General features: G+C 42.0%; 1 protein-coding gene across 2 annotated transcripts in view; it reads left to right on the forward strand.

Moving 5' to 3' along the window:
* The window catches only part of chn2 (chimerin 2), a 29,736-nt gene that overhangs the window by 15,107 nt on the left and 2,385 nt on the right, over nt 1-12,244 (forward strand). Inside the window, exons 5-11 of one of the 2 annotated variants that reach the window (XM_038711668.1) lie at nt 1,982-2,037; nt 3,808-3,839; nt 4,066-4,179; nt 4,361-4,643; nt 9,503-9,586; nt 10,593-10,677; nt 11,955-12,128. In XM_038711668.1, coding sequence (XP_038567596.1) covers nt 1,982-2,037; nt 3,808-3,839; nt 4,066-4,179; nt 4,361-4,643; nt 9,503-9,586; nt 10,593-10,677; nt 11,955-12,128 — 828 coding nt within the window. The remainder of the gene's footprint in view (nt 1-1,981; nt 2,038-3,807; nt 3,840-4,065; nt 4,180-4,360; nt 4,644-9,502; nt 9,587-10,592; nt 10,678-11,954; nt 12,129-12,244) is intronic. The other variant, XM_038711670.1, reaches the window with a different exon arrangement.

A 12,244-nucleotide genomic window follows, 5' to 3' on the forward strand; every position in this document is an offset into this window, starting at 1 on the left:
GGTCAGATGAGTCCAAAATAGAACTTTTTGGTCATAATTCCACTAACCGTGTTTGGAGGAAGAAGAATGATGAGTACCATCCCAAGAACACCATCCCTACTGTGAATGCTTTGGGGGTGTCTTTCTGCACATGGGACAGGGCGACTGCACTGTATTAAGGAGAGGATGACCGGGGCCATGTATTGCGAGATTTTGGGGAACAACCTCCTTCCCTCAGTTAGAGCATTGAAGATGGGTCGAGGCTGGGTCTTCCAACATGACAATGACCCGAAGCACACAGCCAGGCTAACCAAGGAGTGGCTCTGTAAGAAGCATATCAAGGTTCTGGCGTGGCCTAGCCAGTCTCCAGACCTATACCCAATAGAGAATCTTTGGAGGGAGCTCAAACTCCGTGTTTCTCAGCGACAGCCCAGAAACCTGACTGATCTAGAGAAGATCTGTGTGGAGGAGTGGGCCAAAATCCCTCCTGCAGTGTGTGCAAACCTGGTGAAAAACTACAGGAAACGTTTGACCTCTGTAATTGCAAACAAAGGCTACTGTACCAAATATTAACATTGATTTTCTCAGGTGTTCAAATACTTATTTGCAGCTGTATCATACAAATAAATAGTTAAAAAATCATACATTGTGAGTTCTGGATTTTTTTTTTTTTTGATTATGTCTCTCACAGTGGACATGCACCTACGATGACAATTTCAGACCCCTCCATGATTTCTAAGTGGGAGAACTTGCAAAATATCAGGGTGTTCAAATACTTATTTTCCTCACTGTATATACAATATGTTCTATATATATATAGTTTAACTTTGTTTAAGTTGAGGAATACACATTTCAAAATGTCAGCAGCAAGTAGACTCATAGTAGCCTACAATTTGTTTCATTATCACATTGCAATCGCAAAATTGTCCACAATAATCACATAATCTTCAAATCGTGCAGCCCTAACCATGTCCTTACTCAGACTTGTCTGTTAAAGATCATATACCTACCTTTACCATCAAAAACTGACGCTACAGGGCTTCCCCCACTGCGTCAACCTATGACGCTATAGGGATCCCCAGTGTTACAAACCAATACCAATGAACCTTGACCATGCGTCCATATGTGATGAGTCGGGAGTAAGAACGGGTTGTAGGGATACAACATTGGTGATAGAACAAAATGCAGCTCCTTTGTTTTTCAGTTTTGGGTTTAAAACAGAAAAACAAAACAGATGTCTGTTTCTTTGTTTACCGTTGTTCTGAAAAAAACAAAACTCTTTTTTCTGATTTGGTTTTGAAACAAATAATAAAAGAACGAACCATACACGGATTCTGATTCTCCTGTTGTGGTAATACTTCTAATTTGACATCCACTTCTGGAAAACATCAGCAGTGTTTTGGCTTCTCTCACTTTTCAATCACTAATTGTAATGTAATTGTAATGTACTTACTCTCTGAGGCTGCTCAGATGTTCGTGCTGATTACTCTGCTTGCTACAAATCCCTCTATTCCATTTTCATTTTGCTTCGCTGATTTAGTTTAAGTTCCCTTAATACTGTAAGTACATCTACTACAGAGAAGTTAGGATTTGCAGCATGTATTTGTAAGTGCTGGGAAGGGACTATTGTGTACACGTAAGTGCACATTAGGTGAGTGCACAATAGGTCTTAATTCACACAAATTTCTTGCATATATATGGTTCCTGTCACATAAACTACTGACTGGCTAGCCTTGCATATATAAGCTAATGGATCCTTTTGTATCTTGTTACCATTGCTGTGGTCAAAAGCTGTAAAGGCTGTTAAGAAGAGATATTCTATGATGTCCACTTTATGAAAGTTGCACTGTATCATTAAGTTTCCTTAAACTTATGTGTGTATTAAGGTTGTTATTTTGGTAACAAATCTACAATATGTGCATAATTACAACTTGCAATGAGCTTTGTATGTAACTCAGAGGGGCAGACGGCCTTAATTAACCTGCATGTGCTTCTTTAACAGTGTACCAGCTACAGCAGGAAGCCCCGAATCCAAAGAGGATCACATGTCCTCAGGAGGTCAGTAAATCTGTACACAATAGGGCTGAAATTATTAGTTTTATATTTTTATTAAACATATAGTTTAAAAATATGAAAAGTGAATAGTAAATGTCTCCGAAACAAAAAAAAATTATTATTCATATTGTCATCGATTAGTTTTGTCAAATGACTAATTGATTAATCGACTAATTATTTTGGCATTACGACGTAATATGGTTGAAATAAAATTCACAAATCGGACACAAAACACCATAATAATACTACAGCTTCATTTCATAGAAAAAGATCAGCTACAACATGCTTCACAAAAGATGGAAAATGCAAATTCAAAGGCAGACGCAAGAAAGTTTTTTTTGTCTTTCTTTCTTAGCACATGTAGTTAGTCACCTTAGCAAATGGAACAAAATCACTGAGAAATGATTGAGCCTGGCAGCTGGAAGTGAGACCTATCAGTAACCTATGGGGAGAGACTCATTGCTTCTTAAAACTCTCACCTCTCATGGGGAACAGTTTAAACTTGGTGGTGGAGTTAGAAAAGTAAGCATGATCCTCCAACTGTGCGAATTGTACTTTGGTGCATAGTTTAAGAGAAATTTGACATTTTCAGAACATTCACCGTGTTTTTTTCTGTGTTAGCAGGTGGTTTGTATGCTCATTCAGTCAGGTGGAGTAGGGAGTCTGTCTGAAGGAGAGAACTGCTATTTAACTTAAACTAAAAGACTTTTTCATGTCTGTCTTAAAAGAGGGAATTTTGTACTTGTAAGACTGCAATTTTGGGTGACATCCATTTGACTTGTCTAACTCAAACAGCTGAAGCCTCAATTCAGCTTCAGATAAGCTTTGGAATACATTTTTGCACAGAATGATGAGTGTGGACTTTGTCCTCCTTTACTTGGAAGCAAGTTAGTAATGTTCTCTTACAAATAAACAGAGGGATTGATTACAGCAAGCAAACCTATTCCATTGTTCATATGGGCACCTGACTATTGTTTTAAGACTGTAACAAGGATAGTAACTTGATGCAAGCAGCAGGAACACTTTAGATGGACAGCACATACTGTATTCCCTCAGCTATGTGAATAAAGCTCATGGAGCAAGTTATCATACTTGTTGATGCCCTCACTGAGAGAACTGTCAGTCTTATTTTGTACAGTACAGCCTACCAGAAATGATGCATGTTTCATCCCACATTGAGTTTTGCCAGGCTATGATGAGCAAAGTCAAAGTTGTGGGCTGGCTATGTGAGAAAGCACATATGTTTGACATATTACCAAATCTAATATGATTGTCACTGTGAATTTTAAAAGAGATCCCACACTATCGTACAGTATGTGTGAATGGAAATCTGAATGGTTAACACTGACAGTGTTTTAAAAGCACCTCATGTTATCATAGAGAATCCCCATGCTAATGTTTGGCGTTATTTGTATAATGCTTGTCTGATCAAGATAAGAAATGGGTTGTTTGTTTTTTGCCGTCTCATTTGTGAGACTTATAACATAGACGCACTACACACCCTGGCATGACACAGTAACACACAAAATATTAATTATTTACAGCTGGCCATCTATCACCAGCCGTTTTCTGGCACTGCCTGTAATTCATCTCCACACCCGGTTTTATGGTTTGGTAGCTGCGAATAGACGCGGGGGCACAGATGGAGATAATCTGTCCTGTGGCTTAGAGTCCTTTATCTTTCACACATGCTGTAAGAACAATTCGCAAAGCCATTTAATTGAGCTTTCACATCATATTGCTCTAGCCAATATGTCCTCTTCTGGTTTACAGATGGAGAGCAGACCCAAATACTATGGCAGAGAGTGAGTGTAACTTGATTACTGTCATCATTTTTATCACAATTTTTTTAGATATGACTGTGTAATGAATGTTTTTATTTATCGTTACTGCCTTGCATCAGATGTGGTTAGGGGTTAAGTGGGTGGATGACTATTTTGTGTATGTGTGCTTCCAAGGTTAATAATAATATGGGAGGGAGAGTTACATCTACTATATAATTTTTGTTTGTTTGTTTGTTTGTTTTTACAGATTTCATGGGATGATCCCTCGAGAATATGCAGATGAGCTGCTAGCGGGAGCAGAGGGCGCTTACCTCATCAGGGAGAGCCAAAGACAGCCAGGGACACACACCTTGGCCTTAAGGTACCGACACTGTCAGTATGCAGCGCAGAATCCCAGAAAGGTCAGCCCTATTGGGAGCCCAGTCCTAACTCAGTGTCCACCTTGTTCACTTTTATTCACCCACTCAACCACTTCAACAACCTCTGCTTGTCTTTACTTCCTCTGTCCTCAAACATGTCCTCATCCATGTGTCTTAATCCAGGTTTGGGCACCAGACCCTCAACTACAGACTGTTCTATGACGGGAAGCACTTTGTCGGGGAGAAGAGGTTTGAGTCGGTCCATGACCTTGTGACGGACGCTCTCATAACTCTCTACATTGAGACCAAGGCGGCGGAGTACATTGCCAAAATGACCACTAACCCCATCTATGAGCATCTAGGTTACACCTCGTTGCTCAAGGACAAGATGGTGCACAGACTGAGCCGTGAACGCACAGAACCACGCAGGGTCACCTTCCAGAGAGATGAAAGGGTGAGTTTTAGGGTGAGTAGAGGAGTATATGCATTTATGTTTAGGTGTACTGTACTTTTTTGTACACTGTGGGTGGTGTAGAGTGGAGAGGTTCAAGCATCCATGTATTAATTCATCTATATGAATCAAGAGGCTGTATTACCTATTTCCCACCTCAATTGTTTTCAGATACATTTTAGTGTACTGTTTAGCTGTATTGAGAATCTTCTGCATGTGTTGCTCAGCACTACATGAAAGGTTTCGTTGCTCTCATTGGTTGTAGCTTTTCAATTGCATTCAGAGGCATGTAGGTCTGCGTCTGTTTATAACGCCCCTTGGAAATGAAACTAGAGGATCCAGACTAATACGCATTTGCGAATACTCGATGCTCTCATGTTTGTTGGGTAAATATGAAGCTTCTGCCAGCAGCTGGTTAGCTTAGCTTAGCATAGACTGGAAACAGGGGGAAACACTTGCCTGCCTCTGTGTAAAGGAAACAAAATACACTTACCAGCACCTCTATGGATCACTGATTGAAATGTTATATCTCATTTGTTTAATCTGTACAAAAACCAAAGTGTAAAAATTACATATTAGGATGTTATTTGTTGGACTATTTCTTGTCCAGGCCAAGTAACTTTCTTGAGTTTTGTTGTCACTGTTAGGTGGCCAGGCAAGCTCCATGGGCGTGGTATCAATTTCCTCATCTAAATCCATTTTATTTCCTTTTATACATTTATCTGACATTTTAGACACTAACTAGTGAATCAATGGATTGTAGAAATTAAACAGAATAATCGATTAAAAGAAATTGTTATTTGCAACCCTGCTAACAGATGGACTTACTCATTATTACATTTTAATAATGAGAATAGTTATTCCAAAGTGCTACATATGTACAATTAAAAAAGCCAGCCAAACAAAGCCCTTAAACTCTTTTAATTGAATTATCCAAATACCTACAGTAATAACTGGCATAATAAGCCAGTATTAGATAGATAGATAGATAGATTGATACAGAGAGATTATCTGGTCCATTTCCCTGGGCCCTGTGATAGACACTGTATAATACCATAATTTTGATCTGCTTCCACACTGCTGAACATTACCAGTAGGATGAGAGTGCTAAGAGGACACTTTGTCCTGTGAGTGAGACTTACATTATCCCTGTAGCCCCTGGGTGTGTTCACTGTTGCCATGCTTTGTTGCCTCCTCTCAAAGGTAATGATGACCAAGGGGACTGAGACTTTGCTCTACCTGCCATGCATATCAGACACACTGATCTTGGATGAGACAAACTGCCCATTGTATTCATTGGCACTCGTGAGATGTTGTTGGGTTAAAGTCTGTGAATGATTTACTGTATCCACGAGGAATGAGGAATGTATGAATATCTAACTGGAAATCGTAACTATCCTTCCACTAGGTGGCAATCTCATCTTGTTTCCCCATGTCTCTTTTTTAGCCTGATGATGGCCCTAAGATTCACACCAAGCTCTTTTTGTTAATGGATACAAATGATTTCTTGGTAGGTTTTTTATGAGCTGCGTCTTGTATGCACCTCTCAGCTTAAAGACCAGATTCATTGCTTGGGGGATACTCTGTCTTCAAAATGTCAGCCTATAGTTTGGCAGCTTGACAGCCAGTCAGTGACAGATGCATAACAGCCCTGTCAGCTGGAGCATCAGTTGCAGTATTAATATCATCACTCTCCAGTTTGGTCTTTGTTATTCGAGACATGAGCCAGTAATGCAACATTTTGACCTAATGGCCATCGGTCATTGACTTATAGTGGTTTCATATAAGGTTTCATACACATGCCACTACCAACATCTGGGAAGCCTTCGAAGCAGAGCACTGTGCTCACAAGTGCTCCAAGACACACAGACTAACCTTTGTTTGCTTAGCACACACTTATTTTATTGAAAAGTGTCAAGCACCGCTGCTCTGTGGACTGCAGACTCCAATTAACTTCCATTTGGCAAGTAAATCTGGAGCTCGTCTCTTGCTAAATGCCACGTTGTCAGTTATGTAGGTGCGTTTGTAAAACTGATTTCATATTCCTCACGCCAAGTTTTATACATGAGGATCTGAGTCAGTGACAGCTGTGATGATGGCAGGTCTTGTCAGACAGCGTTTGAAAACCACCTGCCACTCACTTCCAAAAGAGTGAGAAGGGAGAAAAGTGTTTTCTGTCTGCTCGAATATTATGTGCTCAAGAAGCAGAGACCTGGCCTGGTGGCTCGAATATGTGATTGCTTTTTGAACTTCAAGTTTACCAATTACACAGCCACGCCCTGAGGCATTACAGCCATAGTAGCTTCACTGTATAGTTAACATTCACATGTATTTACTCAGTGTCAGGTTGATACTACCATATTGCCTCAACAGCAAATTCTTGTGTAATTAAAAGGATCACTGGGGGGGTACTCAACCTGTAGATCAACCTCCCTGAGTGTCCTTTTCTTTGCATGTAAAGGAATTTGCTCAGTGGCCAAAACCTCTGCCACATTCCTCCTGATACTCACCACACTGGTTTTATCTCAGTGGGGGTGTCGACAAGCTGGTCTGCTCGCATGACCTGAAAAGAGTTCTAAAGAAGTTGTCATGTTGTTTGTTGGGATAATTACCTGTTCTCTCCCGAGAGTTTCACCCTATAAAAATACAAAAACAGCCATTTATGTATTTTAGTTGTAAAATGTAAAAAAAACAAAAAACGGTCCTCACACATGTACATTTTCAGGCTTTCAGAATTGGTTATTTATTTTTGGCCTCAGACACAGAAAAATAGATCAATTTTCAGTGTTCCTATTGGCGACAAAAGAGGCAGTTCCTTCCATTTTTGAATAATGGCCGATGTCTTTGACTGCTATACCCTTCATAGTATGTCTATTTTTCTTTTTGTCACTAGATGCTGTTAGGGTGTTTTGTTTGGAATGTGGATAGCTGTATCCTGCTGTCTTACTGTGTCAGTGCCTGCTGTGCCGTTTTCCCATGATTCCACGTACTCACTCACAACGGAGTCCGCTCAGCTGAGCTCTCACAAAGCCTTGCGGGAATAAAAGAGCCAAGGCACTGAAAAGAAAACAGAGCTTGTTGTGTGACCACCTTTTGTGGCCTTTCTTCCAAGCTCTTCTTTAAGAGACAAGAAGCCATCTGCCTGCAGACAAAGACCGCAGGCCTTGTCCTCCCTCCCGCCCTCCCACCTCGCAGGGCTAAAATATCTCGGAGTGGTCTATTCCTCATCTGTCCCGTCAGACTTAGCTGTAGAGCCGAATTGTATGGTAAGGTATGCGTAGGTCTTTTCAAAGAATGTCAGCCACAATAACAAATATCTTCACCTGTCCTGTCACTCTCGCAGCTATCAGCCAGTCAACTGTTGCCCCCAGACATTAGAGACAAAAAGAAATAGCTGATAAACAAAAGGCCCACAGCAATTTCTTTACTTTGCTTCTGTGTCTGTGTTTTCATTTTATCTCTGCTTTGCAGTTGGTCTTTGGGTCTTTTGATCTCTGCTTTTGCCACGTATTACCTTTGCTGCTGCTTTTTATCGTCACATATCCAGTGCTCACTGGCTTTCTAACCTTTCCTCCCTGTTTAATAAATCAGTTCATCTTTATTTTCCGTGATGTCTTACCATGTTCAAGCTTAGCTGTTCTGTAAAATAGCTGTTTAGTATAAAATCTTGCAGATATTTGTTATGTAGTTTGCACTGCTGTCAGAGCTTCTTTATTAATTTAAAAAGGCAGACAGCCATGTGGTTTACTGGTTGTTTACAAGCAGAGCTAATAGGGACAAATTCAGCGCGAACATAGCAACAGACCCCCACTGGTAAAATACTATATGGCTGCAGGACCTGCAAATGAGCCTCCTATGGGATTTTACTTGGATTTGGGCACTGCAGGATTATTCCCTGTGTAAGGATTATGGCAGTAATCCCTCCCAATCCCAGTTGATGGTCTGGCTCTGCTGGTCCTCTGAGACAAATGATTGTGACTGGCAGGAGTAGTCTGCAGTCAGAGTGTCTGGAAGATCCAGTCTGGACGGCAATGCGGGGAATTCCACCAGCCGACTGGCATAGCTGGAGGTCAAGATCTGTTTGAATTACAAGGACACAGCCTCGGCTCTGTCAGGCCAGAGAATCTTGGGTCTGTCTTTGAGCAACTGAATGACCCGTTTAGGAGACCCAGTGCTGACTGAGAGCTGCTGGCAGAGCATTATCTCCAGTTAAGTGAAGTGGAGTGTGTCCGGAAGGCAGCCCCCTAATGGGAGTGTGCTCTCTGCTATAAAAGGGGGCGTCTGCACTATTGATCCTGCTTTACAGAGCTGTTGAGCTGTGTGAAGCAGACCTGACAGCACCCGACCGCCCTCACTCTCAACCTCCCAGCCCCTCCCCATCTGGGACCCTGTTTTCTCTCTCTCTCTTTCCTTTCTGGGCGTGTGAAAGAGGGCCATTGTGTGAGGCACACTCCTGCCCTCAGGCCGCCCACTACCGCTCTTGTTGCTCTTGCTTATCTTGCTTGCTCAATTCAGATCAGATGCAGAGCCAACCCCGTGCTGGTTGTCATCAGTCGCCCTTCTGGGTCAGAGGGGAGTGGAGTGTAGCTGCCGTGTCTGTGCTGGGCTGTTGCCGGGAGCGTCTGCTACACAACACCCACGTCTCGCCTCCACATCTTTCCCCAGAGGAGCTGGAGAGTCTGTGGGAACCTGACCAGGCGAGCATGGAGGGTGAAGAAAACAGAGGAGGTTTAGGAGGGGAGCTGATTACCCACAAGGCTAAAAGACAGGAGAGGAAGCGCCAGGAGCTGTTGGCTTTGGCTCTGGGAGTCAAACTGGGGAGCAAGGGAACACTTCTGTGGAAACCTATTAAACTGTTGACCTCCTGTCCACAGATCTCCTCACCTCTGGTGAGACGGAGTGCCTTGAAAGATACACCAGAGAAGCAGTGCTCCTATGAGAAGATACACAACTTCAAGGTGAGCAGGTATTTTGTTAATAAAAGTCAACAAAGGCTTATCCCTAACAAAGAAATTTTCAGCATATTTCTATTAGCTCTCACATGTTTTTTGCAGTGGTTAAGTAATCCCTGAGAGATGCAGTTACAGATGTTTTTTTGCCTGCCTCTGTATTTGCTTGTCCCATCATAGTGTGTGTGTGTGTGTGTGTGTTGTTTTGATGAGAACACATGCAGCTGACACCCATATGCACTGAGTGGAACTAATGGATACACTAAACCACAAGCCATTAACAGAACAGAACATTGATTAGAATTGATTTTAAAGCTTTTAGATCTTTTTTCTAGGCTGCTGATTTAGTAAAAGCAGTTTTAGAGTTAAACAGTATTATGCAGTCCTCCGCTCTCAGTCAGATAGTGTCAGTGCATGGTACATCATGGACAGTAGAATAGAGTTATGGTTCTTTAAATATACAAAGGATGACTTAGGCATACTTTGCCTCTGGGCTCTTTAGCATTCTTGCAATTGTATCCTGGGTTTCAGTTAACAGGCAGGTTATAATGACCCCCAGCTTTTTGTATGCTCTCCTTTTGAAAAAGAACAAAAACCATCCACTCACCACCTGCCGTAATGCCCTCTTCACTCATCAGTCTACTGCTACCTATTCAAAGTCCCTATGAAGGGGTGTGTGTGTGTGTGTGTGTGTGTGTGTGTGTGTGTGTCGTTTGACATCTTATCTGTGTTTTCAGGGTGCACAGTGGGTGTACATCTGTTATTTTGACTTGCAGGCTTGCCTCTGTGCTCGCCTGCATGTATCCGATTGCCCAGGAGCAGATGCCAGACACATTATAGTAAATCCTTTAATCTGCCTTGTATATACAAATGCTCTCATTTGGCGAGGGGTCTCATCCACTGTAGCTTGGGATCACAATCTACATCAAAAGGGAGGTTCTGTGGTCTGGACATAGTAATGACTTGCAATATATGGTGTGTGTGTGTGTATAACCATGTTGTCTATACACAACAGGTACACACCTTTCGAGGGCCGCACTGGTGTGAGTACTGTGCCAACTTTATGTGGGGTCTCATCGCCCAGGGTGTCCGCTGCTCAGGTAAATATACACACATCAAAATTGCATGTCATGGATTACACAAGCAGTGCATGATCTGTGGCTAACACTGCCCTGTCACAGACGTTTCAGCTCCATAAATTCTCTCTTTTAATTTGTGGTTCAATTATGCCACGTTTTATGGTTATTTTCCTTTTTCCTGTTACATCTGTCACAAACAAGTTGAGATCCTCCTGTCAATGACTCATCACAGCACTTTCTTTAGAAAAATCCTGTAAGGCACAGACACTTTTATATAATCACAGCTTTACAGCTGCCACTTTTATTTTTAACCCTCTTCCCCTCAAGAATATTTAATCACAGCCAAAATGAAACAAAATGTTTTTATATGCTATTTACTAATTCCCTTATACCTGCTTACTGCGCAAAGGAATGCCATGTGATGCAGCATGCTAATATCTATACGCAAATATAAGTTATGTTTCTCTGTCAACGAAAATTTCTACAAATAAAATATGCAAATAATGATAAAGTGCAGGTCAATCACAGATTAAATGTACTGTAAATGTAATAATGTGTCATTATTGACCAAATATAGCAGCAGAACTAAGTGATCCGTATTAGAGTTCAGTGGTATTTTCAAGGCCTCCATGGTCACAAGATTGATGTGAAATGATGTGCACATCAGTGGACTTGCTTTCTCCCTAAACAGAGTGTTTGTTGTTGAGACATTTTCCATGCTGATAAGCCAGAGGCAAACACTGGTATCATCAGACACCTCATGTGCTATGGGAAACAGGAGAGACTTCTTTCTCCTCTCTCACTCCCTATCTAGCCTCTATTTTTTATTCTTATCTCCTGCTACACTCTCTCTGTGAGCGCTGACGGAGAGCGAGGACCCCAATCAGCAGACCAGCGTTAACGCCGCTCAGGCAGTAAAAATGTCTTTTGTGATGAATGATTTCAGTCAGACACCCCCTGTCTACAAGTATGGCTCCTTCAAAACCTTCATTCCAAGCTGTGCTACCACAAACGGGCGTACTTCCCGCACACACTCAGCTCTTGCCAGCTGTCCTGCACGCTCCATGTGACTAAAACTATAACAAAAAACTCCACCCCTGCTGCCATGTGCGCTGTTGTCTACCTTTGGTGCAGTGCACTGAGACAGCTTAGCTGCGGCTGTGCTGTCTGACAGTGCAGTTTATCAGTGACTCTGGGAAACCTTTTCAAACTGCTGCCTTATGCCTGCTGTGATGGTTGTGTTATCATCAGTCTGAGACTAATCTCTCTCTCTGCTTATCTCCCTCTTGCTCTTCTAGACTGTGGGCTGAATGTACACAAACAGTGCTCCAAACTGGTTCCCAGCGACTGCCAGCCGGACCTGCGCAGGATAAAGAAAGTGTTCAGCTGTGACCTCACAACGCTTGTCAAAGCTCATAACACGACACGACCCATGGTGGTGGACATGTGCATTCAAGAGATAGAACTGAGAGGTAGAATGCAATTAATCAGTCATCCCATTACTGTAAACCCTAAATTTCCTCCAACTCATTTATATCTACAGTGCAGAAGGGAGGCAGGGAGGGTGGTAAGAGGAAAAAAAGCCACC

Source organism: Micropterus salmoides, unplaced genomic scaffold, assembly GCF_014851395.1.
Source record: "Micropterus salmoides isolate LMB-PRFRI ecotype aquatic unplaced genomic scaffold, ASM1485139v1 Ms_hic_scaffold_11, whole genome shotgun sequence".
In the NCBI taxonomy this organism is placed as follows: Eukaryota; Metazoa; Chordata; class Actinopteri; order Centrarchiformes; family Centrarchidae; genus Micropterus; species Micropterus salmoides.